General features: G+C 41.2%; 1 protein-coding gene and 1 non-coding gene across 2 annotated transcripts; both read right to left on the bottom strand.

The window, feature by feature from the left end:
* Nucleotides 1–3,385: 3,385 nt before the first annotated feature.
* On the bottom strand, nucleotides 3,386–9,269 carry LOC113461117. The gene is made up of 2 exons (XM_026800573.2): nucleotides 8,660–9,269; nucleotides 3,386–3,652 (listed from the first exon to the last, which is right to left on the bottom strand). Exons 1-2 carry the CDS (start codon nucleotides 9,120–9,122, stop codon nucleotides 3,609–3,611), a joined length of 507 nt encoding a protein of 168 aa, XP_026656374.1. The 5' UTR covers nucleotides 9,123–9,269; the 3' UTR covers nucleotides 3,386–3,608.
* Nucleotides 9,270–18,110: 8,841 nt separating this feature from the next.
* LOC113461119 lies at nucleotides 18,111–18,213 on the bottom strand. Its single transcript, XR_003383182.1, has one exon. It is a non-coding gene; the product is annotated as a U6 spliceosomal RNA (small nuclear RNA).
* Nucleotides 18,214–19,055: the final 842 nt, after the last annotated feature.

The following is a 19,055-nucleotide window of genomic DNA, read 5'->3' as shown; positions in this document are numbered from 1 at the left end:
GTAGTGAACTAGAATTTTATTTACGAAATGATCTTCATTCTGCATATGATGAAAATCAAATAGAGAATCTAGATGTATTATCTTGGTGGAAGAGTGTTAGAAATCAATATCCTGTTATGTCTGCAATTGCACGCGATATTTTTAGCTGTGCCGATGTCCACCGGTAGCATCGGAATCCGCTTTTAGTGCAGGTCGGCGTGTTCTTGACGAAAAGGAAGTAGGATGACGGGCGAAACGGTGGAGATGCTTCTCTGCTTCAAGGATTGGCTGGATACTGAGGCAAGACTTCAAGATAAAGGTGGATATAATACAACATCCTCTGATGATGATGATACAAACACTACTGAAGACTGAAGAGTGAATACTGATTCACTGAATCACTGATGATTAGTAAGATTTCTTAATTTTTTATAATTGTACATTTTTATTGTATTCTGGAGGTCAGACCAAGGTCCAAAACCTCGGCCCTTTCTTAGTTTCTTATTGTATTCTAGAGGTCAGACCAAGGTCCAAACCTCCCTTCATGTACCATTTTGATTTAAATTAATAAACTGGTAGGGGTCTATGCCAAACCCCCACCATTAAAGGTGGCTTTATATTCATAAATCATAAATTCTTAGTGTTCAATATTTATTAATTTATTAAAAAATTTATGAAGCATTAATTTTTATCGGGCCGAGCCGGGCCCAGGCCCGGACCGTGCCAGGCCCGCGTGCCAGCCCGGCCCAGGCACGGCCCGGCACTGTAGCTGGTGGGCCGTGCCAGGCACGGCCCGCTTCGTGCCGTGCCGTGCCGGCCGTGGGCGGCCCGGCCCAGTGCCCATCTCTAGTTGAATCCAATAGAAACTTTTTACAGTGATTTTGGATTAACCCTAGTGAATGGCCTTGATCCATAGTCGTTGGACAGCATGTTAATTAGCTCCCACCCTGATCCTTGCCAAACACTGTTAGATTCCATCGCTCCAATCTTTGTTGAACCATCTGTGCCCTAGTTCGAGCATAATTCAATGAATTTCACTTTGATCGGACCGACAGTGTGTCGGACACTCCCGCTTGGTCTGTCCTATAAGGTGTTAGAATTTAAGGTTTTTATAATTATGATAAAAATTTTATAGAAAGTATAATTTTTGGATATTAGGCCCTCAGAATGATCTTTGGGATTAATTGGATTTGTTAGTTGGATTGCATTCGCAAGGAAAGTAACGTATCACTTTTTCTAAATTTATTAGCAATCATTAAATTATTATATTCATGACTTTTGAGTAGTATTATTTACAATGCATGAATTTGTTAGATAGTATATTATTACAAAAAATATTATTTTGGAATATAATGATGATATATGATCTTATTGAGCATGATTGCTTGATTTTGATACCGCATAATTTTAGAACTGAAATATAAAATTTAGAACTAATTAAATTTCGATCTGGCTATGTTGAAAACCCAGCCAACGGAGGCTAATACATTGGTACATGATTTGTCCTGAAGGTCGTATCCAAGATGATTAGTGACATGCCGCCAGCAGACCAGTGGTCCTGAAAAATTTTACTGCAAGATGATGTGCAGCTCACCGCAAAAGATTAGTCGGTGTTATGACCCTGCCACAGGAAACAATGGTCATAGCTCATGATCGATAAGATGAATTGAGTATTTAAAAGAATTTGAATTTATAAATAAAATTTAATATTTAAGAAAGATTTGATTCGCATATATGCTTATTTTCTATAGATTATTATCTATATGATTGCTAGATTTACTTAGCTAAGTGATCACTGCTTCATGGGTTGTTTAGCTCATTATACAATTTTTTATTTTTTTAAGATTCAGAGAACTAGCCTACCAAGGTTTTTATTATCGAAGAGCGTCTAGAAGAACTATGACACAACTTATTTTGGATTAGAGTTTATTAAATTGATGTTTTACCTTAGATTAATGTTAGAATTATGAGATATTGTAAGTTGAGTTAGTTAATGAAATAAAGTTTGTATTTACTAGTTCAATTGTTCCGCTGCAGATTCATGATATAATGTTGAGATGCCTTGCATATTGTTTGTGAGGAGAGTTTACTATGAATATGCTGTGGTTGCTGCAACCTCTGGCTCACGAACTCGGGCCGGGGCACGACAATATGGCTGCTATTCAAAGGACCCTATATATACCAAAAGATGTGTCCTATCTTTTTAAGCCTTGTCTTTATGAAAAGGTGTGTTCCGCATGGGGAGATGCTTCTAAAGCATCAAACCCCTTGGCGTTATGAAAAAGTTGTGAGAATTCTCATAATAATCATCGTTATTGTAGATTTTAGTTTGCGTTATTCCCTTCTCCTTTTGTTCTTTGACCAGTTGGGATTCACCCTTAGGTTGTGTTATCGGTAAACTGTTCATTGCATCTTGAGAGAAAATCACCGTCAACTATTTGCACCGGGGTATTGTAAATTTTAAAGAGAACACTAGTCATAGCTAGCGTAGCTCCAGGTGAGATTTTTCTAACTTATTTATATATTCTTTTCTTTTCTTTGGTAATTGCAGAAAACTAACAATACAGATTTTTCTAATATAACAGTGATAGATTAATACAACTCTTATTGAGATTATCGGCATACAACTTCTGACGCAAACGAAGGTGGGTGCTGCTGGATTTTTGTAGATGATGGCTGAAATTGGTTGGACCCACAACTAATTTGAGTTAGGACGCAGGAGGAAGGGATTAGGCCTACGGTTTAGATCTGAAACCTAAAGGACTTTGTGATGATTAGGCTTTTAAGGGATTAGAGCAATGACATGATGAAGGTTGGCAGGTGGAAGAAAGAACGATGGAAGGTGCTGCAGTTTTGATAGTAACAAGATAATTATGGGATGAATAGAAGAGTTTCACCTCTATCCTAAATCTAATGATTTTTTCGGCGTGACTCAATGTGACCTAATAGACCCAAATAAAATAGACTCAATTCAATATAATTAAATGCTGGAAATCATAAATCCAATGTGTTTTCGGGCATACCCAATCAAGGATCCAAACTCGACGTACGTCCATCATGATTCAGGCTCATGCTCCTACATCAACTTTATAAGTCGTTCTATCTTTGCAACTATTGATAAAAGTATTCATAAGTGGAAGCCGTACACAACTTATCAAGCAGTCCCTAGCTCAATTTTTTATTTATGTTCTTTAATTGGTTTCGAGTTCATGCTTTGTTTCCTGAATGGGGATTGTGCATTTGTACTAGTATTTTATCTATTTTATATAGAGAAGATACACCTGCATAGTTCCTAGAAAAAATCAGCCTAAGAATGAAAAAGTCCTTGTTAACATTAATTATAGGTTCGTTTTTCACAAAATATACACAAACAGGATGCGTAACAGTGCATGCACGAATGCAAGTGTTGATGTAGAAACAAGTAGACAACTATGTGTACTGAAATATACAAATGAAAAGATCCAAATAATAGTTATATGCTTTTTCTCAAAAACACACGTACACAAAGATTCCTGCACAAGCTAACTGCTAAACATGCATGCAGACATATAGAATAAGGAAACTCAAAAATCAACTCTAAAATAATAATGTATAATATATATATATTGCTTGGGAAGCTGAAAAATCAACTATGGAACAAACTCAAGAAGGCAGCTGCCACAATAGATAGAACCTGTATCATGAAGCATGGAGCCTAGTTAAAGTAGTAAGGAAACAATTGAAATAACTTGCATATTACATGCAATGAGCTAGGTAACTTGCATATAGCTGTCCACTGAACATGAAGATAGAAAATAATGTTTAGAAGTAAATATGCTCTTAAAGTACAATTCCATCTGCTTGGATCAATTTGGAACTTTTATTATTCTATATAAATCTGGCGAGATTTGAGTAGAGAAGCACTTAAGCATAGTCCAACGGGTATCTATCCATATAAGGGTGCTTGTTTTCTGATAGAAATGCTAGATTGTTCTTCAGATTGTTAAAGGACAGTCGCTAGAAGGTGCTAACGCTCATTATATCAATAAAGTTTCAGTTTTGTCTAAACGGCAGTACTGACATGCAAAAGAATTTGAGTGCCGTTGGTTCTAGAAGTTCGAAGTAATTATGTTTGGATTGTCAAATCCATGAGCATGCTTTATAGCATTGAACATCAGGATGCCTACAAGGAAAAAAGTGCCACTGAGATCGTATGCTCCTGCCTGCGCTTCAGTTACTGATATTATACGGAAAAATCTAAATTTATAATATGCACAGACACATATACTCGTCATTATGTGCACGCAAATGCACATAGATTCAATATGCACAGGTATCTTCCAGGCCGGAGATATGCAAGAAAACCTTGAAATGCGCGGCCACTGGGGCAGCACGGTTTGGCAGCCCATCCACCTGGTGACATTGAGGTTAATTTTGATGCCTCGATCGATTAGAACAAAGCAGCAAACGGCTTTATCCTACCAGATCATGAAGGTCGCTCGATTCATGCGGATACTCTTACCATCCCTCGTACACCATACTGAGAAGATAGATAATAAGATTGGAAGGCGATCGACTTAATTTCTAGCAGTTCTTAACTGCACATCCACCCCTTCTGGTTTTATGATATATGGACTGTGGCTGATTCTCTTCTAAATTTTCCACTCTCACACTGGCTACGTCAAGGGAGTCAGCCGGCAGATTATATGGCGAATGATCCACAGAGATTAGCCTGTTCGTAGCCTCTCTTATTATTGATGACGCAGCTAGCTCTACTTTTATGAGATTTTACTACCTTGTTTGAGGTTTGCCTCCCTACTATCCCACAAAAAAAAAAAAAAAAAAAATCTCAATAGGCAAGGGCCTTCAACTTTCTCTTTTGTTTTTCGGTTTTTTTTTTCTTTTTATCATCAACGCCTCAGCTTCCTTTGCACCCACCGCTTTTGAAAGTGTTTTAGGGGCGTGGGGCTGGATCTGAGAGCCTATTGAACCAGTGACCTTCTGGGTCCGAGTGCAAACCCAAACCCTATGCAATTATAACCAAGTTGGTCTTTATAAAATTTCCTCGCTAAATATATACACCCGCTATACCTATATTTGTCTCCGTTCCAGTTCTCCAACAGATGCATCCACTTGCACTCCGTTCTTCCTCCTAGCCGTCCTCTTTGTTCTCTTAACCTTTTCACGTACAGCTTAATGCTGCAAGAACCCCTTATCTCCCCTTCTCCGGTCGCATAAACCCACCACTCTGACCTCCCTTTTTTTCTTTCCCTCTCTTCTTCTCATTTTCCTCTCTCTTCTGCTTCCCTTCTCCTTCTTGCTCGGTCATGCGGTGGATGACAAAGGGCTGTCCCTTGTTTCACCGCTGGCTACTGATCTCTTCCCTCTTCCTCTTTCTTTATCTTCCTGCAAGTAATTGTGGCATCGAAAAGTGCTGCTTGCTATGTCCCAAACGTCGTTGCTATAAAATTTATTAAAAGATAAACAATTCACACAAAAGTGGTACCTTGGACTTCGCTGCTATAAAATTAATTAAAAAATAAATAATTTATGAAAAAGTGTTTAAGTAGAAGTTAGCACTCTCTATATTCTCCACCTCTCTTTTTTGGTTATACATTTTAAAAAATATATAATTATAAAAATAAATATACTTTTTATGTTTAATAGAACATTTATTTACATATTATATTTTTAAATTATTTATAGTTCAAATAGTATAAATATAGACGGGCCCTTATATTTATCATTTAGGTAAAGTTGTTGCCTGCTGAAACAGAATATATTGTAAATGATCGAGCCTTCTATATCTCTAAACCATTTATGAATATTTTCCATGATAAATTTTGTTGTTACCGAGCCCCCTGCTCCATCGTCCTGTTCCTCTTTCGGACTAATATTTTTAACTAACGGATGTTGGGTATCATTCTCCCGTTGCTAACCAACAAACTATGATGAAGCTTATTAACAATTAAAGAGACTAAACTTGCAGCTTCAGGTCACCAAAAATTAAAATGCTGTCAATCAAATAACTTCAATTGGCTGAGAATTGATGCAAGAAAGTGAGAATCATCAGTTAGTCAATCGTGGATGAAATGATGCTTTTTTATCATTCTTGATTATCTTCGTAACAATATATTTAATATATCTTTTCACATATTCATTAGGTCAATGAAGGCCGGCAGCTTGTTGGATGTTCTTGGCGTTCATGAGTTACCAGTTCACAGTTTAATGTTGTCACCTAGAAATGTAAGTTTGTTTTAATATGTTTTGCCTTTTTCCTTTTGGGATATAGTGTTCTAATAGTTATGGTTATTTATAAGGTGGGTTGTTTCTAAGATATAATCTAACCATTAGCGTGCAGGTTACAATGTTAAAAAGTGCAGTCTTATTTTACTTTGTTCAATTGGTTTCTTCATTTTCTGTTTAATGCCGAAAAATTACAATGCCAAAAATTGCACTTATTTTAACTGTATCTTTATTAATAAGCAAAATTACAGCTCTGCATGTTTACTTTCTATGTTAAAAGTTCCATGGTATTTCACTTCTTGGGTTATTTTGGCTTCATCTTCAAGGGACAAAACTGTTCGATTATGGGATCTTTTTGAAAAGAAAGGTGCCGTACACATTATGTCATTATGTCCTTGCTATAGTATATCGTTAAGCAGCTAGCTTGGGGCACATCATATCATTTTATATGCATAAATATTTTAGCTATTAACTTTACCAATTTTTATATCACAATGGTGATGCTACAAATTGCCTAACTGATATTCTTCTACGTAGTGTACCCAAATAAAATGAAAAATATAGCTATCATGAGAATTATTTATTTTTTCATCAATACTAATCATCTTCTTCAACCTTTTTTTTTTTCCCACCTTCAACAAGGATGATAGGGAAGAAGCAAAACATGAGTGAAGATTTCAGCACTCTTCTGAAGTAAAGTAAAATAACCTTCTGTATTTAAATACTATCTACATCTAGATATAACTATAGCTTTTTCATGAAATGATCATCTCAAACAAACCTACCAGCATTTTGTACATTATTTAGTATTCAATGCAACTATAAATTTTGGTTATCTGTGGCACTCTTCTATTTTCTTTCCATTGTTTAATTTAATCCCACTACATAGGGCAGGTAATTTTCTAGTGTAACATGATTTATAGTTTTTTTTTAAAACTAGATTTTTATTGGTAATTGGTTTATATAGAGTCCACTATTGTTTTATACTGCTTTTTGTCGGCAAAGGTAGGGCCCCATTAACCACCTCCTAAATCTGATTTCAACTATTGTGTTTATATTGTTAGTGAAATATTTAGTAGCAAACATCGTGTCTCACGGGAAAGATTCAAAGATGCTAGAAGGAAAAAGAATAAACAGGGTAACTCTTGCTTTGACAAAGTTATTCATAATCTAGCCTAGAGAAATTGCATGGTATGTAAATCCCAAAGATAAAACAAAATAGGGAGCCAACTTGCTGCCATGACCATGCTTGCTCTTCCTATGTCTCTTTTATATTATTTTTTTACTTTCATAAGATATTGAACTTGACACCAATCGTTAAGGCATTCAATCAATTAGGGCGACTCCAGCAAGACCTAACCCGACTAGATCCAACCCCTCTAACAATTCAGATATATATTATTCCAATTGGACTTAGGTCACTTGGTTCACCCTAATCTAACTAGTTTACTAATCCTTAGAGCTGCATTTGATTTAGATATGAGAAAAATAAAAATGGTAAAACTTATATCTATGAAAATAGTTATGCTATGAGTTTTGCCCCTTTTATATATATAGGGCTCCATTTTTGAATGTTGGAAGGCACCTTTCTCGAAGAATAACTTTAGGATTATTTCTTCTTGTCCATAAAATAGTAAAGTAGCCAAAACATGCATTTTGCGAACCCGGTGATTCGGTGAATGAGACTAGGCATGCTGGGTCAAGCAAATTCGTCTTCTCCATATCGCTATCCCTGCGTCATAGCGTTTGAGAATGTGTGCACTCACTATATCTTGAGAAGTCCCATCCTGCCAACTATGTTGTCGTCATCCCAACGTCTTTTTCGTTGTTGCTGTTTTGGCCCATCCCCACATCCTTGCTTGCCGCCTCCCTGTTCTCATCCTTGCGTGCTCACCATAAACAAGTCTATGGTTAGGTCCATCCTTGTCTCCTAAGTGCCTCCACTTCCTAGCTTTTTTAAAATGAACTTCGACGGCAATGTGAGTGAGAAAGGGTTGTGGAGGTGTGAAATTTATTATTAAAAATTACGACACCAGATTGGTGGTAGCAAGGGGCGACAGATTTTCGATACGTCCGTGGTGTGTGGCGAGCTCCGTGCAACATGGGAGGGTGTTACTTACTCGCGACGGATGCGGAGAGCGGAGTGCATACTTTTGGAGGGAGACTCGACTACAGTCATTGAGTGAATCCAGGCGCAAGGATGCATGTCTGGGGAGTGGCTGCTGCTCTATGACATCCGTCACCTATTGGGGGAGTGTGGCTCCCACTTGGTCATACATGCTTATCGGAAGGCAAACGGTGCTGCGAAGTGGGTTGCCTTCTTTGTTGCTCATAGGCCTGTTAACGAAACGAGCCGAGCCGAGCCTGCCAAGCAAGCCTGAGCTCGAGCTCACCCGCGCTCGGAGTGTCTTTCTTTTTTTTGTGACATTCTATCAAACATCTAAAACTCACATACCTTTACTTGCAGCTCCCGTGGAAGACCGGCCAACCACACTGGAGGATAAGGTTGTCCGTTGTCCAGCGCCAGAGAAGAGAAGGGGAAGGTTGTCCGTCGTCCAACGCCGGAGAAGAGCGCCACCAGTTCCGGAGGAAAGGAGCCGGGTGCTCTTTGTTCTTCCCGATGCCTCCTCTTCGTCAAGCCCCGAGCCCGCCCGCCGATGGTGCGAAGAGCCACCGCAACGTTCTCTGTGCCTAGCATCGAACCACGACCGCCGGCGCGGAGCCTTCTTGAGAACCCATGCTTGGCGCTCAGCCTGAGTTGCTTTCTTGAGAACCCACCTCGCCGGTCTCGCAGTCGCCGGTCGTGCACGACTCTTTGCCGGTGCCGTCTCCAAACGCCTTCTTCTTCTACCTCCCTCCCACTTCCTTCTCTTAGAGTCTCTCTCTCTCCCTCTAAGTATCCCACCCATTTCTAACATAGAAGACGTGGGCTTACCCTCTCCTCGAGACAGACCACTGAGCTTAGCCTCAAGACCATCAACTCCCGGCTGTTCCCACCCACTTCTGCCACAAGAAAAGTGACATTCCTCCACAAGTGTTATCAGGTCATCTTTTCCGCTACCACATCACACCATTCTGAAGGATCCGAGAGAGATCCAAATATTTGAATAAAAATAATAATTTGGTTGTGTTAAGTCACGGGCTCTATTTGAGCTCGTGAGCTACTCGGGCTTAGACGGGCCTCATTTTAGGCTCGGGCTCGTTTGACTAACGAGTCAAGCTCGAGCCGAGCTTTTACCGAACCTCTAGCTGCTCATCATTCAGAGAGTTTTATCCGTGAGTTTGTGTCGGAGCCTCTTTATAGCATTTTGTTTTTTTGATCTTATTAGCCGCATTTATATCCGTCGGATGTGAGCTATTATTAAAAAAAAAAAGAAAAAGAAAAAAAAGAAAAGAAGAAGAAGAAGAAAAAAAACCCGGACTTCAGTTCTTGAATTCTTCCCCTGGATACCATCTCCAGGGTCATCACCATCAACAACCACATGGCCATGCAAACAAAAAAATTGGTCCGGACAACGAGCGCAGATCAGGACAGAGAGTTACAGTTCTGAGGGTAATGGTGGCCAACTTTGGTGGCCGGTGGAGCCCAGCTTCCAGATCACGCGCACAGCGCCAACTAGCTTTTTGTCCTTGCTCGAAGTCTCCAAGCATCGACCAGTCCAAATCATGTCAGCCTGGATGGCATGGATTCCAGAGCATCCAAACTTCTTCGACCACCATGCCACTTGAACGGAGCTTACACGCCCCCATGCAATTGGTCCGATCAACCAATCCCACGTGAATTATCTTCTGCTTCACGTGAGACCTGAAGACCAGCCTTTCCCAACCCCACCAAGCGTCAGGATAAACAACACATGTTCCTATTCCTTCGCTATAAAAGCTGAAAAGAGAGAGAGAGCACTTCAGCTCTTTCTCTCTACCTTCTTCCCAGAAAGAATCCGTTTCTATCCACACAGACAGACAGAAAGATAGATAGATAGATTGATAGATAGAGAGAGAGAAAAGATCATAATATCTTCTTCAGCCATGATGTCTTCAAATAGCTGCATTTGCACCTGCACCTACAGAGAAGGGAGGAAGGAAAAATTTGACACCTTCCCTCTAGGTGCAGTGGCTAATGCAGCCATATGCCATCTTGGTGTCTCTCCATTCCATTCTCCCTCACTACCACTTCAGGCAAAGGTAAGGAATCTAGATTTTGTTTTCCCTTCTTTTCCCGTCTCAACTCCTTTCAAGTCCTTCATCTGATATCATGCGTCCGCTACTGGGGATTTCTCTGATCAGAGCCATCTTTTGGATAAGTTTTATTTTATAGATGGGTCGAGCTTAGTGCATGGTATATTCATTTTATTAACCACCTGATGCTTACTCCCTGCATCTTCTCTTTTTTCTTGCTTTTGGCCCGTTTTTAGGGTACTAAATGTTTAATGATGGATTTCGTTCATAGATTCCTGGAATGATTCAATGAATTACTCGGCTGCTGTACAAGTTGGAATAAGGTTTCTAGTTGTTATTGGAGAGAGATTTGATTTATTCTCTTTTATTTTATTTTAACCTTAATTAAGAACGGTTTTCCAAGAAGGAAGAGGGATTTTCACTGTCCCACTCTCATCTTAAAACTTCACTATATATAAGTGGAGAGCTCAAGCTCACCTCGTGGCTCCGAAGTATCCAAGCAACAACAATACGATGACCGGTATAGTTGAGAAAAAAAAGAGAACAGGTATGTTAGTTAGGGCAGACATAGCAAAAAGATATAGAAAATAACATTGTTATGATTTTTTTCTGTTATTGTCTACTAGTGTCCCTTGCATAGCAAAAAGTAGTAGCTATATATCCATTACAATGATAGCTTTGATGGAGGGGGGCTGTTATTTGGGAATATTGACCTTACTGAAGCTTGCATGCAACATAGTGAATGATCTGTTGTAATCAGATAGGTGCTATTTTTTATCTCATATTTGGTAAATTTATAGGTTTCTGTTATTAAAGGGCATGCTGGGAACTCGACAAGCTTCAGTCATCCTTGAGTGAAAAGAGAAAAGAGAAAAGAAAAAAATTTAAAGTGATTCCTTTTGTTTGAAGCCAAAGATAGTTTCTGTTATGGTGCATACTTTTTTCCCTTTTTTTGTAAAGCTACGACGCCTTTCTCAAGTGGTTTAATCTTGACATGGAATATATACGTTGTTATGCTTTTTTCTGATAACGCTATATATAGTGGAAGTCAACTTCTAAAAGAATTTCTTTTGGAATTGGACGCGGTTAAGCATACCAAGTTGATGTTTATACTAAATTATGTCAGACCAAGTCAGCAAATCTGATAGAGTTAAATAAAGATGGATTAATTCTTTATATAAATCCTTAAACTTTGTTGGTAAATTAGTTATAGGTTTGCCTACTATATGGAAAGTTCAAGCTCCCGGGGAAGGGTTAAAATTTTCCCTTTGCTGGCTGTTAAAGGAATATTGTTACTGCTGAGAATTTCCTTAGGAGATCCTAGATAACTCCTTTTTCGTGTTTTCTTTGTTTCTCATTTCTTCCTATATTACGAGTACTTACGAGTTTTCAGATATAAATTGATTTGCAAGGCTACCTTGGGTCTTAGCGACTATTGTATTGGTGGAAGTTCTGGAAGGAGAGAGACTCAAGAATTTTTAGATTTGCTGCTGAATTAATGTATATTATTTTTAAAGAAATTAACTAAGGAGATTTGGCTCCATTACTTGTTTGTAGTTTCTCTTTGATGTAACTAAAATATGAAGGTTTTTTAGAAGTTTGTGCTCTTTTATTAGCTCTTTGCAACTTCATTGTACATTTCATGTCCTCGAGAAAACATGATGTGCTATTCTGCATCTTTTTTTGCTTATAAAAATTGTGTGAATTACAAAAATTAGCTTTCCAAAGGTTTTAATTCTCTGTAGAAAAATTGCAGTTTGGCCCCTCTCAAGAAGTTTTTGCGATTCTCCCCCTCATCTTTAATTTTTTTAAAAAAATTCCCTTCAACTTTCCAAATCTTTCTAAAGTAGCCCTTTCGGAGAAGTCCCAACTCAAAAGGGTGAGAGAGAGAGGAGGGAGGGGGAGAGAGGGACCATGGAAACATCTGAGGCAAGCTCCGATTTCTTTTCTTTCTACCCTGTCAACTTCTGCAATTGTGAAAGAAGGGCACCATTGAGGACATTATAGAACCGCACAAACCCTGGTTGGCGTTTCTTTGGATGTGTGATGTATGAGGTATGTTGTCATTTTGGTCATATGTCCATATTTATTCTCCTGTTCTGCTTTCAATCTGCCATCTCAACTTCATGTTCTAGGTAAATCGCGGCTATGGTTACTTCTGTTGGCATAATACAAGGGACAAGGAGATCATTAATAGGCTCTTGAGTGTAACAAGCTGGAGACTGAGCTTTGGAGCTAGAAAAGAAGGAGCCAGTGTTTGGTGATCTGTATACTGCCATCTTGGATTGTTGTGTTTAGTTGTTTCATGCTATCTCAATTGTGTGAATGTTGGGTGTATTAACGGTCCTAAGTATTTCAGGGTTGAATGCTTTTGGGGTTTGTCCCAGGTTGTATCTTTTGGGGGCTAGAATCCCAACAATTGTAACCGCAAACTATCTATATAATGAGAATCATATATTTGACTTCAATATATGGCTTTACTTGATGTAGTTTGCGCAATTTTACATTGGAATAAATCTAAAGCTTTCTAATCCCAAGCAATTTCCAAATGTCTTACATATTTCAGAACCAAAATTCATAGCTAAACTCATATATTTATCCAATAAACACACCCTTATGTATCATCTTATGGTTCACATATCCTAGTGTGTTTAGAGAGAGAAAGAGCGATGAGTGAGATAGAAAATTCAGTGGAAAAGGGAAAAAATTGTTAGGATTCTAGTGAACTCATCCCTGGAGGAGTCCAAATGGAGCGCCAACGGCCTTGAGCGCTCCAAGATGGAGCTTGTCCTGGTTTCTCTGGCAAGTGCTTTGTGTGATCGATCTCAAGCAACAGCCACTCAATCAATGGATGGGTCGAAGGGGCAAGAGGTAGCTAAAGTTTCCTCGCTAGAGGAGCCTAGCAGTCTCTAAGGCTGCAAATGGGTCGGGTTGACCCGTGACCCGACCCGACCGAAATTTTAAGGACCGGCGAGACCGGGTCGGGTTCTAAATTTGAATCCGTTCTATTTTTTGGGTCGGATCTAAGTCAACCCAATCTCGACCCGGACCCGACCTGGCCCTTTTTTTGGGGTCAATTTTGGATCTTTTACTAAAAGATCCGATCTGACCTGACCCGAATCCGGATTACCCGTTTAGACCTGCAGGCCACAGCCCTAGATCTGGAGGCCCACTGGCCGCCAGCTTCTCCTCCAAGGCCTGTTCCCCGACGAGATCGGATCCTCGCTCCATCTCCTCCTCGAGCACCGAGCAGACCCACCGGGGGATGTCAGCATTGTGCTCCTCGACAAGGGCGTGGAGGAGGTTTTGCTAGTCGGGAGCTCGAGGAGGAGGACGCTGAAGCTGTAGATGTCGAAGTGAGGGGTGAAGGAGCAGGAGCAGGGGTGGCTGGTCTCCGGGACACGGTAGAAGAGGGAGGAGGAGGAGGGGAGGTGGTCGTCATCATCGAGGGAGGGGAGGAGCCAGAGGACGAGGCCGTAGTCAATGAACTAAGACTCAAAGTCGCCACCGAGGAGGATGTTGGATGTTGGAGGTTTTGGAATCCGAGTCTCCTGTCCGGCAGAGGAACCCTAGATTTGGAGAAGTCGAGAAGACCCTTCCTTTCTGGATCGATCTGCCACTTCTATGCGCCCACGAGTCTCTTCGGCGTCCGGCAACTTCGGCGTGCTTCGTCCCTTCTCCCAAGGTATGTCCCTCCTCCGAAACCATCTTCCTCCTTCTCCTTGGATCTCACTTGCGACCCCGACACCACCCTCTTCCTCCATCTCATCTGCAACCCAAATGCCACACTTTTCCTCCTCCTCCTTGGATCTTACCCCAATCACGACGCCATGCACCCTCTTCCTCCTCCTCCTCCTTAGATCTCACCTGTGACCCTGACGCCACCCTCTCTGGACACTTGCCTCTTCCTCCTCCTCCTCCTTGGATCTCACTTGCGAACATGATGCCGACCTCTCCCGATGCTGCTCACTTCCTCCTCCTCCTCTCCTCTCTTTGACGTGCCATTGTCTCCTACTCACCTATGCGGACTCGACCCGGATCCGAACCCGACCCAGACTCGACCCGGATCAGACCTGACTCAGACCCGAATTCTTCAGGTCGGGTCCGGGTAATATATGGACCCGACCCGACGCGAATGACCCGTTAGGTCCAAAATTATAGCTATGAACCCCGACCCGAGCTTCAATTGGGTTGGGTCTGGATCTAAAATTAATACCCGAACGAGAAACTGGGTCGGGGTCACTCGAGACCCGACCCAACCCAACCCATTTGCACCCCTAGCGGTCTCCAAAGGTCCAAGATGGAGCTCGATCCGGCCTCTCCGGTGAGAGTTCAACCGATCAGCCTCAGGTTACAGCAGCTCCATCAAGAAGAAAGAAAAAGAGAAATGAAGTAGTTATGGTATCTTTGAGTTCCTCGCTCAAGGAGTGTGGCAGTTTCTAGCGATCCACAATATATTTCAGTCCAGTTTCTCTAGTGAGGGCTTCATCTGATCATTCTCGGATTACACCACCTCAATCAGTAGGGTGAATCCTCCCTAAATTAGTCTTCGCCAATTCGAGAAGGGGGTAGAGGCCTAGTAGGATGAAGGTCGGGGTCCCAAGTGGGCGGCTGGCGGAAGGCTGGCGGACTTTACTTAAAAATTACAAATTTTTTTACGGCCGGACCTCTGTTTCAAACAAAACAAGATCGGCTGCGGCCTCCGCCACTCGCACCAGCACTGGCCTCCGCCACTATAACAACCCAGGATCTTATCCAAAATTGCTAGCCAGAAGATATTATTTAAGTTTTTTTGATACTATATAAGTACTGAAGATCTACCTAAGTGAATAATCGATGTCGGACTAAATACACGCCCGCACGGGTCCTCACATACCCCATGTTTATGCCCGATATCTGATAAGTGCAAATAATGCATAAATTAACCTCTTCTCATAGCACTTATCATCATTTTAATGCACATATTTTATATTTAAACATGAGAAAAATATGTTCCCTTTCATCAGTACATTTTAATAAAGTGTTAAACTAATTCAAGTTTGATTCTTTTTATTATTATTATTATTATTGGTTGAGTCTAATGTACACAGGTCAAGTCAAATTCATTTAGGATAATCTCTGAACCCAAATCCGCTGCACCCACGAATCAGATCCTCTCAGATTTCGATTCAGCCATCCATTCCAATTCTCTTATTTCTTTTCCAACATTGAGCTCAACAACCAACTCCCCTGTTCACGCCTTGCCATACTTCCCATGCCACATTTTCCACGCGTCCGGCCCATCACCTCCTCCCAACCAAATCCAGTGTCTTCCCTCTTCCGAACCAACCCAGCCTCCCTCCGGATCACGACATTCACCCAAAATCAAGTCCTCTGTTTCTCCTCATCCTCTTCTCCGGATCACACCAGTGAATTTTCCGAATCACCCACGAGCGAGCTCATCTTCCTAACGTCTCCCTCAACTTCTCTTCATCCCATGTCATCATGCAAGTCCCCTTCATTCCATTTCAACTTCCACATCCACGAACAAAGCCACGGACTGATCCCAGCCGGATTTCCAAGTCTCCTGCATCTGGATATCCCGCTGCCAGCCAGGATAGCATCCCGAACAACCACCCAGTCTCTACTTCTTCCGCTCATCTCATTACGTGTTCATCTTCCCATCGCCCAGCTCGCTCCAACCGTTTCATCCACCACATCGTTCCATCCTGATCCCGTAGCTAGCCCGGATAAGTTCCAACCTTAAATCCCAGCTTCCAAGATCTTCCTTATCCGAATCCCCTGTTCCCACCGAACTCAGGATCCGTTCGTTCCCAGCCATCCATGTTTGTTCCCAGCATCTTCATCTCCGCATCATCACCTGACCCCAGTCGTTCACAAATCCAACCAAGCTCCCAGCCATCCGGATTCCCTGTTACAGCAAACCAGAACCTGAGTTTGTTTCATCAAAAGCCTCCCAAATTCCAGCCATCGGGATCAAAGTCAGCACCTCCCAACAACTCGAACAACTCCATCCTCTGCATCCAGCTCTCAACCACGGATCCAAGATGTTCTTCTAGATTTCCTCCCATTCGGATTAACTCCATCGTCCACGGATGAATCCCCTGCATCCCGGAATCGAGTCTTCTCTACCTTGCTCCGCGTATCTTTCCCAGCAACCGGATGAGCATCCCGAGCAACTTCTTCAGCCGTGAGCATAGTCCCCTGTATCCATGTCGACAGTTTCCATTCCCAGCCATCATTCGGATTGATCCCAGCCAACTGCAAGTTAACCCCCATATCCACGAACCGAGCAAATCCAAGTTTCTGCATGCGCCCGAGCCAGCAAGCCATCCGCACATTAGAGCTTCTCAGCATCCGTGGATCAACTTCTGAAGCCAAATCCCATGATCTTCGCATCCAGCATCATCCTCTCAGCTCACGCATCTTTCCCGCGTAAATCCCATCATCCGCGGATGAGATCAAGCCTCCACTCGGAACAACCACGAAGAAAAAAATAGGGGAGGAGAGGGGGGAGTTGGCAGCCTATAAAAGAAGTCAGGACGTAAGGGGGTGGGGGCATTCTTTCTGATGGATCTTGGCTCATCCAAGTCATTTCGATTAGTCTGGGAGTTGCCACGGGAGAGGAAACAATCGGAGGAAGAAAGGAAGAAGAGCTAGTCGCGATGGAAGCCTTCTCCGCTGCTGCGGCTGTTCAATTCTCCACGGAAGCCTAATCTCTTCATTAGGGCAGGATGAAGCCCTAACAAAGGCGATAACAGTTCTTGTATTTTTTTATTTTGTTCTTGGAATTGTATGAACTTAATTGATCTAATTGAATTTCCTTTTACCTCATGCTTAAGGTCTATGATTTTAAGTATGATGTTTATGCAAGTATTCTTCATGATCACTAAATAAGAATGAGATAATCCATGCTTAGGAAAAATGCAGTGTCCTGCCACATTAGTTTAGGGTAGACATCTCATGCCAACTGAAGATGGGTTTTCCTTAAATTGCTTTTGTGAATTTTTATTTGAATGCTTATTAGACTTGTAGCCAATTTGCATGTTAATCCAAGAATAAATTAAAATACAATTAATCTTTGTTCCTATGTTAGTGGTGAATTTCTTATCCTAGGCTTTCTCAATTGATATCATTTTAATTACATTTCTTTAAAATTATTTAGTTTAATAGTCCTCACAAACTCTCTTTTTCAAATATTATTTTTAAAAAAAACAACTGTACCCCAATCCCTATAGATCGATATCCGTAATCACTATCCTACCAGATACGTGCTATTGTGTGGTCTTTAAAGTTGACTATCAACATCTTCGTCAGACTAAGGGTTTAAATCCATTCAAATCTAATCACAAATACCACGATCGGTACATAGTCAGCCTCAATAGATTCGTGCTGCAGTATCCCCTAATCCACATAGGTTATGAGTTGGGTCCACTCTGATACCATTTGTAACAGCCCAGGACCCACCCAAAATGGCTAGCTGGAAGGTATTTTTCTGGGTTCCTTAGTCCTATATAAGTACCTAAGATCGCCTTGATGAATAACCAACGTGGAACTAAACACACACCCGTATGGATCCTAACATACTTCGAGTTCAAGCCCTGACATCCTCGTCGAACTAAAGGTTCAAATTCATATAAATCTAATCACAAGCACCACGATCAACCCATGGTCAGTTCTAATAGATTCGTACTGCAGTGTCCCCTAACCACATCGGTTTTATGCTAGGTCTGCTCTGATACTATTTCTCAATTTATATATATCATCCTTGCGCTGGAGCCATGCTAATCTTCTCTGTATTGTTCCAATTTTATCGGATGTCTTTGATACCACCAGATTTGTCACACCCCAAATTTGGAGCGCAATAGACACTGCACGTCTGTATGGTAGGCCATATAGGCATGCAAGGCTTACATATCATATCAAAGCAATATTGATTCCTGAAAATTTATGTAATAAGTAACTTAAACAAAATGGTTCTTACACCGCACGTCTTTAGGGTCATAGCTTGTGATAGCAAGGAGGAGATCGTCTTTCCACTGTATCCAACTCTAGAATGATGAAGATCAAAGATGATCAAATCTAGCTGGGGTTAAAGTAACGGGCCAGTCTACCGCCTAGGTATCGAGATGGTGTAGGGCGTCCCCCCTGGAATCAACTTGGATTTGAGCAAAAAGAAAGCTAGGGCTTTGTAAGTAACCTAATCATTTGTAACAACCCAGGATCTTACCCAAAATTGCTAGCTGAAAGGTATTATTTGAGTTTCTTGATCATATATAAATACCTAAGATCTATCCAACGAATAACCGATGTAGGACTAAACACACACCTGCACTGGTCCTCGCATACTCTCCCCGTTCATGCCCTAATGTCCTCGCCATACTAAGGGTTCAAATCCATTCAAATCTAATCACAAATACCACGATTAGCCCGTGGTCTACCCCAATGGATCCATGCTGCAGTGTCTTCTAATCCACATAGATTATGGGCCAGGTCCGCTCTGATACCATTTATAACAACTTAGGTCCTCACCCAAAATGGCTTGTCTGAAGGTATTTTTTTAGGTTTTTTAGTCATGTATAAGTATCCAAGATCTCCTCGGCGAATAACTGATGTAGGACTAAATACATACCTACACGGGTCCTTACATACTCCAAGTTCAAGTCCTAACGTCC

This window comes from Phoenix dactylifera, unplaced genomic scaffold (genome assembly GCF_009389715.1).
Source record: "Phoenix dactylifera cultivar Barhee BC4 unplaced genomic scaffold, palm_55x_up_171113_PBpolish2nd_filt_p 001424F, whole genome shotgun sequence".
Lineage (NCBI taxonomy): Eukaryota > Viridiplantae > Streptophyta > Magnoliopsida > Arecales > Arecaceae > Phoenix > Phoenix dactylifera.
Note: the sequence above shows the minus strand (reverse complement) of the source record. Positions and strands in the feature narration are given on the sequence as shown.

Excerpts from the sequence above, each read along its gene's own strand:
- LOC113461117 (XM_026800573.2), bottom strand. The coding sequence starts at position 9,122 with ATGTTAGAAATGGGTGGGATACTTAGAGGGAGAGAGAGAGACTCTAAG. Across the intron at positions 3,653-8,659 it reads CACGGGAGCTGCAAGTAAAG|GTTCTATCTATTGTGGCAGC; the intron begins GTATGTGAGTTT and ends TTCATGATACAG.